The sequence below is a fragment of the Lathyrus oleraceus genome, chromosome 7 (genome assembly GCF_024323335.1).
Source record: "Lathyrus oleraceus cultivar Zhongwan6 chromosome 7, CAAS_Psat_ZW6_1.0, whole genome shotgun sequence".
NCBI classification, from domain to species: Eukaryota; Viridiplantae; Streptophyta; class Magnoliopsida; order Fabales; family Fabaceae; genus Lathyrus; species Lathyrus oleraceus.
The window spans coordinates 138,599,772-138,624,446 of record NC_066585.1 but is presented as its reverse complement, the minus strand read 5'-3'; the positions used below and the strand labels follow the sequence as shown (position 1 = coordinate 138,624,446).

Below are 24,675 nucleotides of genomic sequence, written 5' to 3'. Positions count from 1 at the left end.
ACAGATGCAAGAGAAGCTTCAGGATGTTGAATGAAGTGTTCAGGTTAGCTTGAAGTTGCCTCTAGCAGAAGAATTTACAAAATGCCATGGATGCACCAAAGATGAACAGTCGCGATTCCAATACTTTTTGGCTCCAAATCATCAAAACAGTTCAAGAGGAAGATCCAGGGAAGAGGCAGCAAAAAGAAATTCGTGATTTGGTGAAGAATTCGAAGAGTTTGATCCAATTTTGCTCTTGAATGTTCTTGAGCTTTTGGAGAATTTGGAGGGAAAAGTTTGTTGAATTTCTTGTGAAATGTGATTCTGATCAAAAGTTAGTTACAATTAAGTACTTATATTCCCAATTAATCCACCTCTAATCATCCAATTAACCAAAAATGATGTAATTAGCAAAAATGCAATTTTCTTAAGCAAGGGCAAATATGTCTTTTTACTATGGGGCCCATGACAGCTGTATGACAGCTCACACATTCTCTAAATATCAGTTATGATGTGTTACAACTTGTCCCATGGTCATTGGTTGTGTAATTTTGATTTTCACTATGCCATACCATGAAATGCATTTTCAAGTACACTTCAAAAATGACTTGTTCAAATATTGCACCTTGGATGTTTATGACCATTCAAACAATTTCTAATTTTCATTTGTGAGGTGTTGCAAAAATCTCCATGCCAAAATTCTCATTATTTCTCCACTTGGACCATTTTGCCCCTGGATTTTTAACTGTACACTTGAAAATTGACTTTTTGCATTGACCATTTTTGATGAATTCCAATTATGCACCATGAAAGTACATGTCAAATGGAGTTTGCACATAAAAAGATCACTCAATTTGGACACTCCATGTGGAAGTTATGCCCCTCTGATTATGGGTCATTTTTGAAATTGAATGGACCATAACTTGCCAACCATACATGGGAATTTCAAGTTCTTGGACTTTTTGAAAAGGTGAGAACAAGATCTACCACTTTCATGTTAAACAAATTTTCATTTGAAGCTTCCTTGGACATGTAATTTTGAGGTCAAAAACTTTCCATTTTTGGAAACTTCCATTACAAGTCACTTTCTATTTTTGGCAATTTTTGTCCTGACTTGATTTTCTCCATTCTTAAGCTTTGAAATGTCAAATAACACTTGTTCCAACATGAATGAAGTGTATCCAACTCATTTTCACCTCCAAATCCATTAAATCATGCACAGTTGACCACAGTTGACTTTTCAACTGATAGATGAATTTGGCAATGCATTGATCAATCTGAGCTCCAATCTTCTGATGAAATGGCCCAAGGGTGAAACCCTAGCCTCAATATGCACAATAAAATCATGTGATGATCCCCATATCCATCATAGACCCCATCTCCTAGCCATGCCCTGATTGGCCCAATACAACTGATTAGGGTTGACCAGTGGTCAAAACCCTAATCTCAAGAAATCTGATCCCACACTTGATGATGTCAAACCATGATAATGATGATGCATCATTTCAAACAAGATGAAGACCAATATCTTTTAAGAATCATGAAACCCTAATTTGGACCTCCACATCCTCAGATGATTGCTGACCAGTCCAATGAAACCCTAGCTTGCACTTTGACTTCCTCATCTTCTGACCAAGACTTGGGAAACTGGCTTGCACAATGTAACCACATGATATGCAATATGAAGTGCCTAATGACCTAAAATGATATGCAATATGATATGCTAGTCCCAAGAGAGGAGGGCAAATTTTGAGGTGTTACACCTGGAACAACACGAAAAGAAAGATAAGAAGGACAAAGCAAAGGTGAGTGAAAAGAAATCAATAGCTCTAAAGACTTCCTCCTCAAAGTCTCAAGCAAAAGAGCAAAGTGATTATTCATCGAGCGACGAAGAAGAAGAAGACAAGAGTGAAGATATGGGGCTGTTCGTTAAACGCTACAACCGTTACGTGAGAAAGAACGGCATCCAACATTCCGAGAAGAACTTGGTAAACTTCCGGAAACAATCTAGGTACTCTAAAAATGATGACTCAAAACGAAAAATGACTAGAGGGTCGTGCTATAAGTGTGGAAAGCCGGGTCATTACAAACCGGACTGTCTGATGAACAAGAAGACAAAAGAAAAAGACTCATACAAATCACACAAGAAACCATCAAAGCCAAGGAGAGCATACATAGCTTGGGAAAGCGATAGCGACTCCTCCGATGATGAAAGTTCTAGTGATGAAGATGAAAATGCAAACCTATGTCTCTCTGCTCATCAAAAGAACAAAAAGAAACAGGTACGACATGCTAAATATGAAAAATCCTCTAGTATGTCTCATCATGAATTGCAAAATGCTTTTGATACTTTACACTGTGAAGCGAAAGAGGCCTTTAAAAGGCTTGCCTCAAATAAGAATTTTTTTTCTCATTTGGAACATAAAATTCAACAATCCGAAAGGAAACTTGAGGCACTTAAAGCTTCTATAGTGGAAAGCACAAAAACAAGTTATGAGGACCTTAGAAGTAGAATGATGAACTTTGGGTGTGATACTTGTTACATTTGGCAAGGTGAAGTAAGAAACCTAAAGGCCAAACTTGACAAGGCTCTTGAGCCCAAGATTACTTTTGCTATCGACAAATCAAACTTTCGAAAAAGTATGGTTAATCCATATCAAAAATATAAATATGTTATAAAGGATGAAGATAGCAAAAGCAATCAAAATGTAAATTTCTCTTGTCTCTATTGTTGCAAGAAAGGTCACTCCATTGCTAAATGTAGGTTTAGGAGATTTTTAGTTCCTAAAGGCATTTATCAATGGATGCCCAAATGCAACCATTTCGTTCCTCACCATTCAGGACCCAATAAGCCATTGGGTACCTTCTCTTATTAATTATATTGCCATAGGTACAATGCCTCGAGACTACCGAGAGAAGATGGGTTCTCGACAGTGGATGCTCAAGGCACATGTCAGGAGACATATCACTCTTCATTGACTTCGTGGCTAAGAAGAAGGGATATGTAACTTATGGTGACAACAACCGTGGAGCAATTCTTGGTAAAGGTAGTGTAGGTAATCCCTCCTCTACTACTATTTCTGATGTTTTGCTTGTCGAAGGTCTTAAACACAATCTACTTAGCATCAGTCAATTATGTGACAAAGGATACAATGTATCATTTTCAAAAGATTTTTGTTGCAAAATTGTACATAATGATGATAAGAAGAGTATGTTTAATGGCCTGTGTGTGAACAATGTCTATATGCTTGACTTAAATGAAGTATCGTTAACAAGTGACAAATGCCTTGTAACAATGAGTGAAGATTCATGGTTATGGCATAGGCGTTTAGCACATGTTAACTTTGACTTACTAAACAAAGTAGTCTCAAAAGATCTAGTCCTAGGTCTCCCCAAAATTAAGTTCACCAAGGATCACCTTTGTGATGCTTGTCAAAAGGGGAAGCAAACGAGGATCTCATTTAAATCCAAAAATATCGTTTCAACAACGAGACCTCTCGAGCTTCTTCATATGGATTTATTTGGGCCATCTAGGATTAAAAGTCTAGGAGGAAACTATTACGGTTTCGTAATAGTGGACGACTTTTCTCGATTTTGTTGGACTATTTTTTTAGTAAGCAAGAGCGATACGTTCGCCGCCTTTGAAAGATTTGCTAAGCTTTCCCAAAATAACCTAAATACAAACATTGTTGCAATTAGAAGCGATCATGGGGGTGAGTTCGAAAATCACTTATTTGAAGAATATTGCGGTAACCATGGTATTGATCATAACTTCTCCGTTCCACGTACTCCTCAACAAAATGGGATTGTGGAGCGTAAAAATCGAATTTTGGAAGAATTGGGAAGAACAATGATCAACGAAAGTGGCTTACCGAAATATTTTTGGGCCGACGCCATTAGTACGGCTTGTTATGTTCTGAATAGGGTGCTCATTCGCCCCATTCTAAACAAAACACCGTATGAACTTTTAAAAGGGCGAAAGCCAAATGTTTCTCACTTACATGTTTTTGGTTGCAAATGTTTTGTATTGAACAATGGAAAGGAAAACTTGGGAAAATTCGATTCCAAGGCCGACGAAGGTATCTTCCTCGGATACTCTCAATCTAGCAAAGCATATAGAATATACAACAAACGATTATTTGCTGTAGAAGAGTCTGTACATGTCACTTTTGATGAATCCAATCCGAGAAACGTCGGAAAGGGTAGTGTTTTTCATGGTGCAGGTACATCTACCGAAGACATACTCAAAGGTGGCGAGCCGGGGATTGATCAACCCGACATAGTCAAAATTGAGGAGGACAAAGATGTACACCATGAGGAAACCGAGGTAGTTCATCCGCCTTCAAACGATGATCTCCCTCAAGCTTGGAAGTCTTCCAAAGACCATCCAATCGACAACATTCTCGGAGATATCTCAAAGGGTGTAATAACTCGATCTAAGCTAAGTAATTTCTGTTATCACTTCGCTTTCGTTTCGCAAATGGAACCTAAAAACCCTAAAGAAGCCCTACTCGATGAACACTGGTTTTTGTCAATGCAGGAGGAACTTAATCAGTTCACCAGAAATGAGGTTTGGGACCTTGTCCCTCCTCCGTGAGATCATCGAGTAATCGGCACCCGATGGGTGTTTAGGAAAAAGCTGGACGAAAACGGGGTAATAACCCGTAATAAGGCGCGTTTAGTCGCGCAAGGGTATAACCAAGAGGAAGGCATCGACTATGAGGAAACTTATGTGCCGGTTTCCCGACTCGAGGCTATACGCCTTCTCCTTGCCTTCGCTTGTGCGAAAGACTTTAAGCTATTCCAAATGGATGTTAAGAGTGCGTTCCTTAACGGTCACATAAATGAAGAGGTTTATGTCGCACAACCTCCGGGTTTCGAATCCCATGAGTATCCTGATCATGTTTATAAACTAAAAAGGGCTTTGTATGGCCTCAAACAAGCTCCTAGAGCTTGGTATGAGTGACTAAGCAAATTCCTACTCGATCAAGGTTACTCAAGAGGAAAGGTTGACACAACCCTCTTCATTAAACGTCAAGGAAAGCATTTGATATTAGTGCAAATTTATGTAGATGATATTATATTTGGGTCTACTAACATGAATCTTGTGAGAGAATTTTCAGACCTTATGCAGGGCGAATTCGAGATGAGTATGATGGGGGAGCTCACATACTTTCTCGGTTTGCAAATTAAACAGCTCAAAGAAGGGACTTTCGTGAGTCAAACAAAGTACTGTTTGGACCTTATCAAGAGATTTGACATGGCATAAGCTAAGGCCATAGACACCCCCATGCCTACTTGTACAAACTTGAACAAAGATGAAGACGGTAAGGAAGTAGATGTAAAATGGTATAGAGGTATGATTGGATCACTCCTTTATCTTACTGCATCTCGTCCCGATATTATGTTTAGCGTATGCATGTGCGCAAGATATCAATCATGTCCCAAGGAATCCCATCTAAAAGCTGTCAAACGAATACTTCGATACCTATCCGGTACTCCGAAGTATGGACTATGGTATTCCAAAGGTAATGATTGTTCATTGGTAGGTTTCTCCGATTCCGACTTTGCCGGTTGCAAATCGGATAGGAAAAGCACCAGTGACACTTGTCACTTATTTTCAAACTCTTTGGTCAGTTGGCATAGCAAGAAACAGGTTTCAGTTGCTTTGTCAACCGCCGAAGCGGAATACGTTGCCGCCGGTAGTTGTTGTGCCCAAATCCTATGGATTAAGCAACAACTATTGGATTTTAACCTCAAACTTGAACGTATTCCCATTTTTTGTGACAATACAAGTGCCATTAACCTGACCAAGAATCCTGTGCTGCATTCTCGCACCAAACATATCGAAATTCGACACCACTTTCTTCGGGATTATGTAGAGAAAGGTGACATTGTATTTGAGCATGTTAATACTGAAAATCAACTAACGGACATCTTCACAAAGCCGCTAGCCACTGAACCTTTCTTTCATATCCGTCGAGAACTTGGTATTCTCGATATTTCGGAATGGGCACTATAATCTGCTGTTTTACCTTATTCCTTTTAAGACTATAATCTTGTACTTCTAACGAGCTGATGTTGTTGCAAGCACAAGTTTATTGTTCACCGAGTCACTCCGACATCGAGGTGATACTGTTCCCTTCTCTCTCTCTATCTCTATCTGCATAGATTCATGGTTAACATAGCTATACCACATAATGATATTGTATATATATACGCATGATGTATCTCTTTGGATGTTTATTGCTTTATGGCTTTTTACTTATGCATCAAACTTGTCAACGCATGTGCAAAATAGTGAAAAACTGAAATTTTGTCTGTATGAGTCGACCGTAACAGGGCTATGGTCGACGCACACTTAATTTTTTTTGGATTTCTCAAAAATCAAATAGTATGTGTCGATGCATACAGAGGTATGGTCGACGCATCGCTCAAAAATTCTGTTTTTCTGCAGAAAAATTTAAACCGCTTCATGCATCTACATTCAAAAACCATCATTAAGTGTGCATTTACATTCCATCACCTTTCAAACAACCCACTACCTTGTAACCTGCATCTACCTAGTGTCTATTGTCCCTTGATCCTTCATCTTCCCAAAACCCTAACTTCTCCTCTACAAATAGGGAAAAACCTCTGTCTAGCAAAATCACTCTAAAAAACCCTCACAAACCTTCACTCTATACCCACGCACACTAAGTTTCAAACCTGCTCAAATGGCTTCCACATCACGCAGACCTACCGGAAAGAGATCCCGAGAATCATCCTCCGCATCTCTTCCCATATCTGCTGTATCGCTTGTTCCACCAGCTCGTGTCGAAGCCTTCAACAAAGATATCGGTAAAAGAGGAGTTGTTCGACAACATGCGTTCTACAAACTTACCGCCGAACGCATGCACCTCGTAGAAATCATGGCTCTGCTACAGCATCAAGGCATTGTCAACTTCTTGGAATGCAACGCTAAATACAGTGAAGACTTAGTTCGAGTCTTCTACGCCGGCCTTCATGATAACTTTCACGGGCACAAGTTTCACTCCAGAATCGGCACGACAAAGGTATCGCTTAAGTCAAATATCTGGAAGCAATATTTTGATATGTCTGTGGATGATGCTGAAAATCCTCTAGCTGAGGTAACTGACTCTCACCAAATAGATGGCTACGAGTTTAAGAGTGCATTGAATGACATGCTGAAACGACCATATCCTGATCAGCTTGTGAACAATGACGCGTTCCCACGAACTGTCACTGCCGGCAAGCTGAAAACCGGAGAACGGATTCTTCAGTGGATTGTCTCACGCATTCTGCGACCAAAGAAGGGTGGTCTCTCCAGAGTTGAACAGGATGAGGTTCATCTCATTTACATTTTGAAGAAGAAGAAGAAAATCAACTGGCCCTACTACATTGCCAGTAGGATGTTCAGTCTACGTGATTTCGGACGAGGAATGGCTCTTGCTTACGGATCTTTCATTCAAGAGGTCCTTACTGCAGCCAACGTTAATCATCCGTCTTTCCCGTACACTTCCATCTCATATGACAAAGAGTTCAGCCCAAAAACTCTGTCCATGATGGGATATTTTTGGTGTGATGAGCGGAGAATGTACAAGTTTGTTCGAAGAGGAAATGTTCCGGCGCCTGTTGCAGCAGATGATGACAGTGATGAAAGTGAAGAAGAAGAAGATGAAGAGGAAAATGAAGAAGAGGATGCCGGGCAAGCCTTTGATCACCATGGTGGAGATAATAGTCCTCCACGTGTTGACACTCACGACTCCGCTTGGGTTCAACAGTCACATTCAACTGAAGAAGATGTTCCCGTCTGGGGTGGCTGGGGTGAATGGCAACATACGGGCTGGTCAACTCAACGTCAATTCTACCAGCCGTATCACCAGGACGATGAAGAATCTCCTCCGTCTCCTCCACAACACGCAAACTCTTCAGAATTGTTGGATATGATGCGAAACATGCAGCTAGCTCAACAATCCTTCATGCAAACCCAGGATGAGCGCTATGCTCATATTAGCAGTCAAATTCAAGCCCAAAATGAGCGGCTTGACACCCTCTCTACAAGCTTGAATGACCGGTATGCAGACTTGGATCGGTCGGTCGACGGGAGTCTCAAGCATCTGACCGGTGTTGCCGAATACCTATCAACTCTGGCTGACCTCAGCAGAAACCCAAGCATCTGCTACCATCCAGGACACCGCCATTAGGACATAGACCTTCATATGCGCATTGCATGTTGCTTGTTGTTTTGAATGTATTCATGTTTTTTTGTTTTGCCTGTTTGTGCAACATTAATTTTAATGTGTTTCTTCCTTTAATTAATGATTATCGCTCAGAAATGATATTGGTGTGATATTATTATCTGTTTGTGTTATTTCCTGTGGAATCTTTTGTTACGTTGACTAATCATTCCTTGTCTCTTTTTGATGTTGTCAAAGGGGGAGAAAATGTACAAAAGCAGGCAGCCAAAAATGTTCACCACCACAACTAACAGACTAACAGTCACTTTTTTTTGGATAGCCTTAGGTTACAAAAGAAATGGGGAGTATGCATAATGTGTCAATACTGCATGGTGTTTATCTCGCTGGTTTTGCACAGGTTGTCATCATCAAAAAGGGGGAGTATGTAAAGGCAAAGTGTCAGACAACATACGATCGCAAGTTTCGATGATGACAAATGACCACCATGCATGTCTACAAACAAATGCAACACATCACCTATCATATCCTTTCCTATGCTTATCTAAAACTGTTATAATTCTTAAAAACATATGTGGACAAAGTGTGATCATGACGAAATGCATGAAAATTACAAAATACTAATTTTTGCAGATTTGAAGACCTTGAGTCGACCATAAGGGTCGGCGCATAGCTCACGGGTCAGCGCATAACTCAGATTAACTGGAGACTGGTCAGCACATGCCTGCTTGAGTCGACCACAAGTCGGCGCATGGCATAGTTCAGTTGGCCACGGGTCAGCTCATGGGACACTTGAGTCGACCATAGGGGTCGGCGCCTCTCCCACGGGTCAGCTCATGGAATACTTGAGTCGACCATAGGGGTCGGCGCATTCCCCACGGGTCAGCGCACGCCGACCTATGGTCTACCGCTCGTGCGTGAACTCAGTTTTCTGAGTATTTTTCCACTGTTTGAAAAGCTGTTATTTTGGTTGAAAAGCTAGTTACTATAAATAGAAGTCAAATCACTTTTATCAACTAACATTTGTCAAATTGATTTCAAGTGTTCAAGGAAACAAGAAAGAGTGAAATAGGTGTCCAAGATTCATCATCTTCATCTTCAACATTTCACAACACATCAACTACACACAATCATTTTTGATGTGGTTCGTGATCCGTTAAAGGTGATAAGGTTCGAAGCTGTGATTGGAGAATCTGGTTCGGGTTGAAGCTTGTGGCAGGTTCTTTCTTGAATAAAACCATTAGGGTTTTGTCCTCCAAGACCGGTTTGTGTTTGGGGGTTTTTGGACGAATTGCTTCATCAATATTCAGCTGAGCGAAGGTGATTGAGAAGAGGAAGTCTTCATCAGTCTAGTAGCGGATTCGGTGATATTGAAGTGAAGGATTCGGGTTCGATTCGTTGTGTTTGAGATCAGCCGGGCCGAGGGTTTGAAGAACGGAAGATTCTTCAACAAAGGGGCTGGAATCGAAGGTCTAGCAACAACGATCGAAGGTCTTGATTCATCTTGAATCAAGGAGCAAGGATAGGAAGCATCATTCAACACATTGGGAGTTCTGTTGTTTACTTGCTTTGCACTCCTTGTATAAACGGTTAAATTTCACAGGTGATATCTAATTAAATCATCTCAATTCTAAGTTTAGAATTGAGGGCAGACGTACCCCGAAGCGAGGACGGCGTGGGAACTGCCTCATCAAATCTCTGTCTTCTTTAATTTTCTGCACAATTGTTTTTCAGCTTAAAAATTAAGTGAGTTTAGTTTAAGCAATTTTACCAAACGTTGATATAAATTGAGTAAGAAATTAAAACTGTTGTTTGAATCCAAAGTACAATAGTATATTGTACTAGATCAATTTGAATTACTTACTCAACACAAATATCACTTGGAGTGTTTATGCACACCAAGTGTTTGAAAAATTGCCTAAACCAAAGTTGTCTTAAGTTTGTAACTAGTTTGATTTGGTATTTTGGATCATTGGAACTAGGATTCCTAGTAAGTGAAACATATCATTGATTGTGCAATTAGTGTAGTGATTTGTATTTCACTTTATCTCTAATCCATTAGCTTAACGCATATCCGGTTTTCCAATAACGGTTCGTTTTAGACTAAAATTTTCCTCGGCTGCTTCCACACTTAAAACCAATTTTTCAAAACCAATTTTAAATTGGTAGCGCCGACTCAAGTTTTTAATTGGGATCTATTCAACCCCCCCTTCTAGATCCGTGCCATAGTCTAACATATACGATTTATCATTTTTACCAAAGAACTTACCGAGTCTTTTAACAAAAAGCATAAAATTCTCATCTTCTTTCGGATCATCATTTGTTCGTTCTTCTTTTGAGTCGACTTTTAGAGCGATACCTTTGGACTTTTTCTCTTGATTTTCATTTTGTTCAAGTCTTCCAAGTTCCAATTCGTGTTCTTGAAGCTTTCTGAACAATGATGCGGGTGTCATGACCGAGAGACTCTTCTTCTCGGATATGGTCGTTACTTTCGGTTGCCACTCTCTTGTCAATGATCTAAGTATTTTAAGGTTGAGATCATTGTTTGTGAAGCTTTTTCTGAGTGCAATAAAATGATTCGTTAAATGGACGAATCTCTTCTGCAATATAAAGATGGATTCTCCGGGCTGCATTATGAACATTTTGTATTCTTGACTTAATGTATTCAATCTGGATCTTTTCACTTCAGTAATTCCTTCACGAGTCTCCACCAAAGTGTCCCAATTTTTTTTTGCCGATTTACATTGAGAGATACGGAAAAACTCATCCATACTTAATGCATTTTGAAGAATATTGATAGCTTTCTTTTCATTTAGGATCTTTTTCTTGTCATCTTCATCATAAAAGCCTTTAACCTTAGGAGTGCCGACACCATTAACCACACTAATTGGAATATGTGGACCATTTTCGATGGTTCCCCATATGCCTTCTCCTTATGCCTCTAGATGTGCCTTCATGCGGATTTTCCAAAAGTCAAAATATTCACTAGAGAATAGAGGAGGCTTGCTGCTACTACCACCATCTTTGAAAACCTGATTATTTTTAGAAGCCATGTTCTGGATCTACGGAGCAAGTTACCAATAACCCGTCTTAATGTCAAATGTAAGTTGAGTATGCACCTAAGAGGGGTGGAGGGGGGGGGGGGTTAGATTATTTGAAAACTTTTTCCGGTTTTATGAAAAATTATTCTTTCTTCTCTGGTTTGGTTATGCAATGAAATGGTAAAGTGCGGAAAGTAAAGAACACCGAGACGTATATTGGTTCCCCTTAAAATCCGAGAGTACTCCAGTCCCCTTACCATATGTAAGAGATTTTATTATTGTTAGATCTTATGGACAAGACAACCTAGTCTTTCTATACATACTCTAACAAGAACACCAAGAACGATCCTCTTGGATTTTTCACTAAGTCCACTAAGAGAAAAATCCTCTCTTAATGACTTTCTTGTTTCCAACAGTCCTGGACAACAAGGATAGGAAGAAAAATATGAGTTTTTACAAGTTTTTGAAAGATGGAACAATATGTCAATCTATTGATTGATCTCCTCCTTTTAAGAAATCAATTCTCTTTATGACATACAAGTTCTCTAAGAATGGTATGGATGAAACTATATAAATGTATATTAAAAATTATGTGTAGAAAGTTTTACTAGAAAGTTTAATCAAGAACACTTGAGAAAATTTGAAAAGATGAAGAGAAAAATTATTTGAAATATTAGTGTGAAGGAGGTGAATTCAAATTCTGAAAATATGTGGTATATATAACCCTTAGACACCTTTCTAAATGATCATAATTCATAAATGGATGCCATGATTCAAGAACACAATTCAGAAAATGTTTTCATGAAAAAATGCATTTATTTCTGCCATTGGTTCAGTGGTAATCGGTTACCCAATATGGTGTAATCGGTTACACCTGAACTAACGTTAAAAAACTTGAAAATTTTCACCATGTAATCAATTACCCAAAAAATGGTAACCGATTACCTACTACAAGAATTATCACAAGAGGCAGCATAGACAGCTGGTAATCGGTTACTTCAAACCTGGTAATTGATTACCATCAAGGCAGAAAGACCAAATGCAGTTGAAAATGAATTGTAAGGTTGTAAGACCCCAATTTTGACCCTAAGATTCTTCATGTCATCTCATTATATTTGCATTGGCATTGGGATCACATCTTGGTATCTTCATCACCTATCATTCATTGGGTTTGCATTGGAAGAGACCACCAAGAATTTGTGATTATATCATACTTTATTCTTCTTTGCTTACTAACAAAAATACCAAAAATATGTCTAGTGTAGTTTTGTTTCTTTTGTAGATAATGTATGTCCATGTGTGCCTCATCAAGTTCACAACTAAGGTTTGAGACCCTCCGTGCAAAGGTATCAAGTTAGCAAAGGTCCAAATTGGTTCAAAGCATCATATATGAATCCCCATGTTCTTCATTTGTTATTTCGATCAAGAATTCATCATGAGTTTGAAGCTTGTTTGTCAAGGAAACCCTAATTCATCTAGGTATCTTGTGTGCCTTCCTCAGCAAGTTTCTTCAACATTTGGTAAAATATATAATGGGATACTTCATTGAACTTAATAAAAATCATATATGATCCTCCATGATCTCCAAAGAGCAAAAGAGCTTCAAGTTTGCAAGTTGGTTCAAGGAGGTTGACCAGAAAAGTCAACTAGTCAAATCTAGGGTTCCCTAAACCCTATATCCTACAATTTTTGTCATATGGAAATTATTCCAAGATAAACTTTACTCTTTATGACATTACAAACAACTTTCATGTTGGAATCAATAGCTAATTTTGCCTGGAAAGTCATTTTTTATGGTGAAAGATTATAGGTCATTTTATTTGTGCCCTAGATAGAAGGTCAACTTCCAAAAGCCATAACTTGCTCAATTTTTATGATATGAAGATTATACAAGTTTCATGATCAATTTCAAGATGTATTACTCAACTTTTATTCTTTTAGAAATTTCAAATTCCACTTGCAAGAGCATGCTCCATGAGGAAACATTATAGGTCCATTTTGGCCTTCATCATTGAACAAGCAATTTTCCTCAACTTCTAAAATCCATAAATCCATCATGAAATATCCAAATGGTGTCAAATTTGTGACTAAATTGAATATAATTTATATATATATACAACTTTGTAGAAGGAACCAAAGTCATTTGAAGCTCATAGAAAAAGTTATTAAAGGTGGAAAAAAGGGTCATTTGACTTTTAACTTAAAAAATTTCCAAGTATGTTTGATTCCTCCAACTTAAACACCAAAATTCATCAATTTACAAATTTCAAATGGAAAAACTTCTAACATCAAAGTTGTTCCCCTTCATGCTATGTTTCTAAAGAGTCTAAGATCATTCCATTTGGTTCAAATTTGAGGGACTTGCGCATGGTTCCTTTGGATGGTTTATTTTGGCAACTTTTGAACTCAATTTTCAAATACCTTTGTATGCTTCGATGTTATGAATTCAACATCAATTATGGACGAATTTGAAGTGGATCACATTATTATTTGGGCCTAAATGCATGCCCATGCACCCATGCACACAACTTGCTATTTTTGGCCAATTTTTCAAATGGTGTGGAAATGAATTCAAGAGCCTATAAATACATTGCCATTGCCTTAGCATTAGAGGACCCTTGCCCAAGCTTTGATCAACAATCCCATAACCTCCATTTAAAGAACAATCTTGAAGATTTCTTTAAAATCGAGTTTTAGTTCAAATTCTGTTTGTGAGCTAAAACTCCAAGGGTTCACAACCTTTTTCATCTCAAACATCTCTTGCAAGCAAGAGGAAGCAAGGACAGTGGTAATTGATCGAGATCTAGCTCAGAATTCATCACCCTAAGGTGAAATTTCTCAAACTTTCCTCCTTTGATTCTCTTTCATTTCTCCACCCTGCTTGATTTTTGCTTGACTAAAGTCTTACCAATGTAGACAATGAGATTGAGTTGCTGTGAGGTTAAATCAAAGCAACTCAGTTATGGAACCTCATTTTTCAATTCCACATATCTTCCTATAAAGTGAGAATTGGAGAAATTGGAGGTCAGATTCGAGATCCTGATATTTTTCTCTTCAAAATAGTATATGGATAATTCGTTTTTGTGAACATTTTTTATGAACCAGTCCGACGAGGGTGACAGGAGAAGATGACCGAAGCTAGGGCTCTAGTGGTGTGCTGAATCAATCCAGGCTATCTGATCCTTGGTTCATGTTCTAATCTTGACCTTTCATTCTGATTACTAATGTTGATGCACTTTAACTAGGGTGTACCATGGATGACACGCGTTCGACCATCAGATCTGCCACCTCAATTAATAAGGGAGATCTGATGACCCTCATTTTTTCTGATTATTTGATTTTCCATTTTAATTTTTAAAATACTATTTTCTTATTAAATTCATTATAAATCCAATTTTAATCCAAAAAATATGGAACTTTCACCAAATAATTTCCTCCTCCATTTTCTGAATTAAAATTATTTTTTGGATTGAATATGATATTTTTAGTGAATTTAATGATTTTTGACTTGTTTTTAATTGATTTTAAATACTTCTGACTTTTCAGAAATGCCAAAAAAATTAGTCTAAGGTCCTTTGACCTTGTTTGACCTATGATAAATCCCTTGGCCATTTATTTGGTGATTTGAAGTGATTTGAGGTTTTTCATCTTTTAAAATGCATTTTTATTCATTTAAAAATTGAAATTAATTTATTTAATTGTTTAAATATTTTGTTGAGCTATTTGTTTGACTTTGTGTTGACTCATCTTCTATTTGACCTTGATCTTAGTTGAATTGGACTTAAATTTGATCAATACTATTGGATTTAGGGGGGTGATGAAGTTTGAACTTCATCCCTCAAGATGAATGGATAATATTGATCTAGTGAGGTTCATCCCTTGATCAATTTGGGGATTCTCCTTCACTCCATCTTTTCATCTTCATCTCTTTCTTCCTCAATCCCTCCATGGCTAATGACTTTTCACAAGATCAAATCCTAGTTGATTCATCAATGACCTTGTGTCAAATGAATCAACATGAGCCTGATTGAGATAGGTTCATCCCCTCTTATTTTTGTGTGTGGTATGCTTTGTCTTTGTACCCTGTCTCTAGCCTGCATTTACACCAATGTTTTTATTGTCCGACCTTAGATAGTTGTGAATTCTACATAAGTCCAATTACAATTTCTTAACATAGAGCTAAATTTGTCCCAAAAGGCATATCATTTTTGTAAGTGAGATTGTAAGTCTCTCATTCCTCATGGTATTGTGTGAAGATTTTACCTCTTTTCCTTTTATGAGAGCTAGTGGCATACTTGTTGATTTATCCAAGTTGGAGCCCTTCTCATGATTGATGTCTAGGTTCATATCTTCATGCTTGTGAGTGAATGGTTGAGTATTCTCTAGAGAATGACTTAAACAATTGTATTCTTTACTAACATCTCTTTATTACTGCTTTACTTTTAATACCATTTACCTTTAATACAATTTAAAATCTAGCACTTTATCATTCGTTGACATTTACATTCATGTAACTTGGTTATATTTCAGTAATTTTCACTTTGCTCACTTGAGCCATATTTTGTGCTTGTATTATATTGTGCTTGTAATTTTGCTTTGTTTGTGGTCTTAGGACCTTAAAATACTTAATAAAAACAAAAACCCTAAAAAAATACATTGGTGGACTGTTGGACCTTTGTCTGAGATTTGATATGAACTTTTGGACTTAGGGTAGGCAGTTTCCCTATGCTATGGAGACTTGGCCAATGCCATATTTTGAGACCTTTCTTGGACAATGTCATTCATCTGATACAAGCCCTTGGGCAACTCTTTGGTTTATCTATTACTCAATTTATCTTTGTGATTAAGTTGTTATTTTGATCTTATTGTGATTGTCTGATGATTGTCTCTATGAGCATGTTTCAAGGGATATTCATCTGATACATGTGAAAGACATTGAAGAATGTTTGCTTTTGGAATGCTTGCTTGGATATTTGGTTATCTTTATTTGATACCATTTGGTCTTCATATTAATTGCTTGGATGATTATGCTTGTTGCTTGCTAAAAAGTCCAAAGGAAATGGGTTTCTATCTGACATTCTTGTCTTGTGGATGCTTCCCATTGGTTAGATCTTTTCAACTCTAAACTTTTAAATTTTGTCTAGGATAGTCCCTTAATCTCCTCCTACTTCTTAAATTTCAAAATCTCTCTCTCATTTCAAAAACTTCTTTGTTTGTGTTTTCAACTTAGACTTGTTTTAATGATTAGAAACCTTGGCCTTATGCCATTGATTTTTTTTATAATATTTTCTTAATAAAACTTGTAAACAAACTTAATTATATTGATCTTATTTTCAAAAAGACAAAAAAAACTAACAACCTCATCTAATCCTTTTGGCCATTTTGTGCCTTTTTCTTTTAAACTTTACAAAAGAGAGCATTTAGATTTGAGTTATCTTTGGTTAAGATATAATTCTCCCATTCCATGATATATTGATTATAAGTATTTCCATTTACTAGGGGTTAATGGCATACTTGTTGATTGAATCCAAGTTGGAGCCCTCCCTCTTAAATGTTGTAAAGCCCTCATTATCGGTGGATGTTTGGTTGAGTATTCTCCCTTTGATAACAAAAGATATTTAAGCTTTTCTTAAAATCAATCCATTGATCTTTGAAATTTTTACCACGAACTACGAGGTTTTGATCCCTAATTTTTATGTTGGTACGTAGGCATAAGATCGAAGGTCTTGTCAAACACAAAATTGTAAATAATTGAATTCTTTTCTCATCCCCTCATTATACTGTTTTTTAGCAAACATCTTTTTCAACTAAAACACTTGCACGCAAAAAGGGCTCCCTAGGAGTACCTAGGACACTTTGGGTGCTAATACCTTCCCTTTGTGTAACCAACCCCCTTACTTGTAATCTCTGACATTTTATTAGTTTTGATTTGAAAACTTCTTATCTTTGGGTTTTATTCGTACTTTTCCCTTTTCCTTTAGAAACAATAAAAGTGCAATGGAGACTCTAGTTTTATTGACGTTGAGCTAACCAATAGCTCAGTGGTCATGAATTTACTGCTACAAAGGCCAAATGAAAATATTTAAGAGGCCTAAATGAAACATGACATGTATGAATGAAACTCTTGAGCACTTGAATGAACATAGAGAGGTTGAGAACTTTATACCTTAATAATTTGATCAATTCAATAGAAATCTACAAGACTTGAAATTCTTTTATAAGTGAAGCTTGGCTTGTGCTTGAGTCTTGAACCATTCTTTTTGAGATGCGCGTTTGCTTATAGAACATGTCTTCATCAAAACACTTTGAGAAGCTTGTCTTTACACCCTGTATCATATCACCACCATCAAGCCATGGCAATATCCTGCATCATAGCTATAACATAGTTCCGACATCATACAACAATATGCCTTGAACAAAACTTACAATAACAGGTTCATTACCATTCCACGTGCATGACCATGACATACAAATTGCCTTACATTATGCAGGTCATCATCAATAGCATTTATGCACACAACATAGCAAGATTTTTGAGAAATCGAGTAAGTCATTAAATCATCAAAATAGAACTTCATCATCACTAAACATTTAATCCACATCAACTAATAATCATTTGCAATTAACCTACACTAATTCACCAATTAACAGTTATATGAACTAACATCACTAACTACTTAACCTACATTTTCAATCAGTTAACCACACTTCATTTCACGCTAACACAAATTGGATGCCAATAACAGAAATTTCAGTTAATCGGTTTTCACTAAAAATCAGTTAACCACGTGTAACTCTAACAGCTTCCACAACTATAACTAACTGAATCAAACTCAACTAATTGATTTAACCCCTTGATAATCTTCAACTGATTTCCATTTTAATAATTTAATAGAGCAAACAAATTCGTTAATCATATTGCATATAACTAGATTCACCTTCACTCATTTATAGTATCTTCGATCACTCAATCATTTCTCTCGATTCACCTGGATTCAACTCTCTCATCCTCTAAAATCAGAGCTATCAAAAGTCATGATTCCCTCAGTTTCAGTTTGAAACTTGGAAGAAGAAGATAGAAGAAGTAGATTGAAGACCATAGGATCGAAAAAGCAAGAGCTTTGAAGGTTGTAAAGAAGATTACCTGGAATTTCCAACACCAGCTCCGGTGAGTGAATCCTTCAATCTTTTCATCATTTTGCTCCAAATAAGTTACCATAATGTAGAGTATTTTGAGATGAATCAAAGCCCTAACATCTAGGGCTCTGATTCCACACACCCACCATTTAATTTTTGTTATTAGTTTTAGGGTTCTTGAACTGTTCCTTTAGATCTGGAAATGTTTTGAGGATTTAGTTGAATTTGTTTATGGATTTGGAATTAGCATGAGATTTAGGTCATTTATGTATGTTTAATTTTGTGTATGGATTCCCCACCACCGTCGGTGATGAGCTCCAACGCGATGGAGGGAAGAGATGAAGATGAGGGCCATTTGATATTTTTTGAGCATGTGTTAAATGTGATCCATGTGATTCACATGTTTCTTTCCCAAACTAAACTCAGAGTTCTTCTTCATCCATTTCCGAATTGGGCCTAGACGAATCTCATTTTCGTCCCCATAATCACTTCGCATACCCCTCTCATTGTCTTGAGCTGTTTTGTGAACTGGATTCCTGTGGGCTTGTGGCCTTCGGGCCCAACCATTTGTGCTGGCACCCTGGTGCAGGGCCTGCACCCCCAGAACTCTGGCCCATTTTCTTTTTGTACTTGTTTTTGTTGTTGTTTAGTTTTAATTAGAAAATAATTAGGTTTAATAGGTTGATTATAATTTGTTTTCTTCTTAATTAGGGTATTAGAAATTAGCTATAATCTTAGGTTAATTAGTTTTAGAATTTTAGAAATTTAGAAATTTAGATTTAATTAGAATTTTAAGGTTAATAGATTTTAAAATTTTAATTAGGATTCTTAAAATTAATTAGAATTGTAGAATTTTAATTAGGTATAATTTTATTTATTCTTAATTGATGTTTAATCAATTTGATTCTTGTATAAACTTTGTTTCAACTAATGACATGCTCCCTTAGATTAAGGGTTTATATTTATATTAATTGATCTTTTTAATCATTGTTGGTCATGTGCTATTAAATAGATTGTTAATATGATCTTAATTGTGGCATGATCCCTTAGTTATAATTTGTGCATATTATTAACCTTTAGATTAGGTTGTACATGATTAATCATAGATTTCAATTTAATTCAAACCCTTTGATTTAAGTTGATCAAAAGAGTTTTTGATTAACTAAATCCTTTAATTCATGTATAATACCATAATCTATTCAAGTGATCAAAAATCCCTTGATTACTTGATGAGACTATTCTGTAAAGTTGTGGATCTCAAGGCCTCAAGTCCAAACTTTCGTGCAAGGCATCCCAGTCAAATCAATTATTGGATTATACAAGGCATATCAAAGGTGTTTCTTCAAGAGCTTGTTAGTTAGGATTAAAATTGTGTGACATGAGCCTTAAGAAACAGGGAATGAATGAGAGTGGAAAATTCCATTAACTTATTGAGAATATCTTTGGGTACGGGATGAATGGCTCAGTTGCTCATCCCATTCACCTCTATTCATAGACTTTGACACAATTAAAATCATATGATTGTCAAGTCTCCCTTCAAAGAAAACAGTGCAACAAGAAGAAGACTCTACCAACAACTTCTCAATCAGGATTCAAGTTGTATGCCATGAGCATTAAGTAACAAAGAATGATGAGGATGGGACAATCCTATCCTTGTCTAGGGTATTCTTGGGTACGGGACAAATGACCCAGTTGCTCAAGGTATTCACCTTTGTTCGTAGACTTTAGTGCAATTCGAATCTAATGATTGGTATGGTCTTCATCATAATAAGGAGCAACAAGTATTCTTCTCTAGAAACTTGAAAGTTATGATTAGAATCACATGCCACAAGCCTTAAGTAGTAAATAATGAATGAGAGTGAAGAATTCTATTATCTCATTCTGAATATCTTTGGGTACGAGACGAATGACTCAATTGCTCATCGTATTCACCTTTACTCATAGACTTTAGTGTGATTCATATCCAATGACTACCAAGTCTTCTTCACCGTTCATTATCATATATCATTTCTCTTGACTCAGTCTCTTTTTGTGAGTCCTAGTAGGTCGAACTACAAAATCTTTGACTTTCTCATTGCACGACGAGAATACGTAGGCACGAGGATTCAAATTCTCCGCGAGCTACCCTATTTATTAATCCTATCTTATTTATTATTTCTCCATCCATCAATAAATACCATCTTTTGAGATCAAATATAACTTTTCCTTGGACTCCATGCACATCCTTTTAGGACGATATAGTGGCAGTCTACCTTGTGAACCAATGTTTGGCTATGAAACCAAACACTTCATTCCTTATTTTTTGGGCTAAGACACATGTTTACTCTTTGGTTCAGAGTCCATTCCTTCATGGATCTGGTATACCATTCTTCTTTGATTCCAAATTGTTTGTTCCCTACAGTGATACACTATTCCCTATACTAAATAACACTTCAGCCAACCCTTGAAGTTGTGTTTTTCTTATCAATCCATGTTGCCTAGGAAAATACCTTTTTGTTTCCACTGCAGTTAACCCTTGAAATTGTGTTTGTCTTATCAGTCCCCGTTGCTTAGATAAACATCTCTTTTGTTTCCACCATTCTGTTGGTATAAGGTATACTTTTAATCACTTATATCTTCTTTGTTCTCGTGGTTCCACAAACTACGAATGCTCTCACTTTCTTATTGCACGATGAGAATACGTAGGCACAAGGCTTCGAAACCTTGGCGAGCAAAATCTTAATTATTCCCTCTCATGCCTTAGGGAACCATTCATATCCATAAACCACTATTTACTACCTTCATTCAATACCCACTACCTTCATTCACTCCATGTGATATACCCTATCTTTGAGCCAAATATATAATCTGTTTGAGCTCCATCTTGTGTCTACTTAGGAACCAAGATCTATTTTTATTGTGAAACCAAACACTTAATTCTTTTTGTTTTTGGCCATACCTTATATAGTGGTGAACGCTTCTGGCTTGGTTAACCCCGGTTTTACTCTTGGGTTCAAATCTCATCCCCTTTTGGAGTTCAAATCATTATCCTTTGGTTCAAACCATATTTGATATCACTATTATTTTTACCTCCCACCATTAGTTCTATGAACTACAAAGCTCTAAATTCTTTATTGTACTATAAGGATACATAGGCATGAGGGCCCTAATCATCACCGATCACTTTATATATTCTTCCCCCTTTCCCTTATCTTTCGAGAGTAACTCTTAGATATAACATCCATTCGAGCAAGAACAATCAAAATGATTCCCGCTGAGTACAACAAATGTTAAGGTTGCTAATACCTTCCCCTTGCATAACTGACTTCCTTTCCCAGTTTGTCTTTCTCTGGGTTTTACCGATGTTTTACCTTTCCTTCGGGAATAAATAAAGTTCGATGGTGACTTTGTTGTATGTTCGAACGTGCGATGCGTTCGGGTATATTTTTGTTAGCTTCAATTAACGACTTTGCTAGGGATATTCAGAGATACTTGGAGTATTTCCTAGTCACTAAAAGGAGTCGAGCCTAGTTTTGGTTGTTTTCGCTTGTTTTAGGTGTTTATCTTTATGCTTTACTCGTTTTATATTATTCATCATTTACTTTGTTATCTTGCATTATTACATACTCTATCATGCTAGATATCTATATATGTTGTTGTTGGGTTAGGGTGATGTTACATGAGTGAAGCTCTACACCCAAGCTTAGTATACACACAGGATAGACTCGTGGATAGTCGTGTACACTTGTGTTTCACATGTTGGGTTGTCACGAGAGCCAGACCCATACTAATTCACTTGGAAGTAGTTTTGTCCTGCGAGAATTTGCTACGGTAGGGTATTTTCATTTCGAGTCGATGACTATGGGAGACCTCTTAGGGATCACCTTTGGAGCATAGTCCATACCTGTGAGGGGGATATGGGTTTTTGTTGCAGGAAACCATAGCCTCTACATACCTTAGTTCTCATACTGCGTTGAACCTTTGAACTTACAACAAACATCATGTATAAATTATCCAGAATGTATCAGAGCTTTGAATCTATGTGATGCATATCATCCCATCATACATTATTATTACATCATAATAAAAAATTTGCATATGCATTTTTCCAGGAATCCAAGATCCAAGTTTGTTGATTGAGTACTCAAGACAAAGCATAACTTCTGAAAGAAGAGGCATTCACAGTTACAAGCTCATGGAACCACAGTTGAAAGTTTTGAAAGGACTAGAGGCACGTCTGATTCTTGAAAACAGAGAAGAGTTCAAGAAGTATTATGGCAACCTCCTAGGAATTATGAATATTGAAGCCAACACCACAGTTGTGCATACTCTTGTGCAATTTTATGATCCTCTACTGAGATATTTTACCTTTCAGGATTATCAACTAGCACCTACTTTGGAAGAATACTCTCATATTTTGGATATTGGGATTAAGATCCGAGTTCCTTATGTCTGCACTAAAGAGTTCCCTAAGTCTGATATCCTTGCTGAAGCCCTTGACCTAGAGAAGAAGGAAGTAGAGCTCAATCTCAAGCTTAAGGGTAGAATCCATGGTTTTACCTCGAAGTTTCTGGTGGATAAGGCCACTACTTTTACCGAGGCTGAAAGATGGATGGATTTCAACGCCATTATAGCTTTACTTATCTATGGGATTATATTGTTTCCAAATATCGAAGACTTTGTGGATCTGGCTGCTATCCATATTTTTCTGACTCAGGATCATGTTCTTACTATTCTTGCAGATACTTACTACTTTATCCATGTAAGGACTCGGAAGAAGAAAGAAACCATTATATGTTGTATCCCTTTACTGTATAAATGGTTTATTTTGCATATACCCAATAAAGGTCCTTTCGTTGAGAATAAAGACAATCTAAAGTGGTACCAAAGGATCATGTTCTTGAATGCTGAAGATATTTCATGGTAATCTAGAAGCTACGATAATGTCAAACTCATTCTTAGTTGTGGTGACTTCCCTAATATACCTCTTCTTGGTATAAAAGGTGGAATAAACTACAATTCGATATTGGCACTACGTCAGTTGGGATACCCTATGGTGGACAAACCTGATTCCAAGCATGTGGAAAATTTTGTTCTGTACAAGGGATCGACAATCCAGAGTTACTCAAGAAGATTATAAAGACTTATGGAGAGATATGTCCTCAAGGAAGAGCTGAAATGGGTAAGAAGAACTGCATATCTAGGGAATCTTATACCAAATGGGTGAAGGATAAGGTTAAAGAGATATTGATGTCGTTTCCATCAAATTCATCTATGAGTATCAAGCTTCCCGAATTCAGTGTTAATCATATCTCTGAATTTGACAAGCTGAAGGGAATTATCAAGGCATTAGAGAAAGAGAATGTGGATCTCAGATCTAATCTTGGTAAGGTTTCATTGTAGAAGGAGAACATGAGGCTCAATCTGAATCAAAAGAAGGATAGAGCACTTCAAGCGGATAACAAGGTTCAAGCCGAGTTATACAAGAGAAGAAAAGTAGGCGAAGCATTAAAGGGAACTTGTGTTAGTCAATCAGCTAAGAAGAAGCAACTAGCAGAAACTAAATACCAAGCCTGCAAATTGGAGACTAACTACAAAGAGCAAATCAAGAAACTTCAAGACCAATTGTAAGTTTGCAAGAAGGGTTGGAAGATGAACAAAGCCGTTTCAAGCTGCTAGAGGTTACTCTTCATCAATGACAAAGTGAGATATACCGAAGGTTTGAGGAGATTCATGGGTTGATGGATCAAGCACACAAAGATTTGGAGAATACCAATATGCTCAAACAAGAGAATAATCATCGGGAGAGGCACAATGGACATCTTCAAAGGCTCATAGACCAGAAGGAGATATTTCTAAAAGATCTTTTAGATGGACCTTATCACACCTTATTGCAAAACCTTATTAAGGATGCGCAGTATTGGAGGGAAAGGCATGCACGCCTGACCCAGTTTGCTGAACACACCATGGAAGACTAGCCAAAATTGTTGAAGGAAGCCTTTGCTATAGTGTTTCCACATAATGTCCATTGGGATGTATTCCATTTCACCTTTGTTTGTAGGGTGGTGTTTGATAGGGTTAAAGTTGAGCTTATTGTAGCCCGTTGGGCAAATTCATGATTTGTATTTGTACTCCATTTCTGGATATTGAATAAAAGAGTTTATTTGCTATTTATCTTTATATATTGTCTCCATGCTTTATGATTACTTATGTTAATAAACAAAACTCAAGGACTCCCTGGAAAATTTTCTTATATAAAAATGAAAATATGCATATGTCAAAATTCTTTTTGCATGCGTTCATGCATCCTCGTATTCACTTGCTTTGACTTTCGGAAAACA

At 37.0% G+C, this 24,675-nt stretch overlaps 1 protein-coding gene across 1 annotated transcript; it reads left to right on the top strand.

The window, feature by feature from the left end:
- The first annotated feature begins 6,695 nt into the window (after nt 1–6,695).
- Nucleotides 6,696–23,737, top strand: LOC127102459 (uncharacterized). Its single transcript, XM_051039828.1, has 4 exons — nt 6,696–7,034; nt 22,710–23,146; nt 23,267–23,328; nt 23,439–23,737. The coding sequence occupies exons 1-4, from the start codon at nt 6,696–6,698 to the stop codon at nt 23,735–23,737; spliced, it is 1,137 nt and encodes a 378-aa protein (XP_050895785.1).
- Nucleotides 23,738–24,675: the final 938 nt, after the last annotated feature.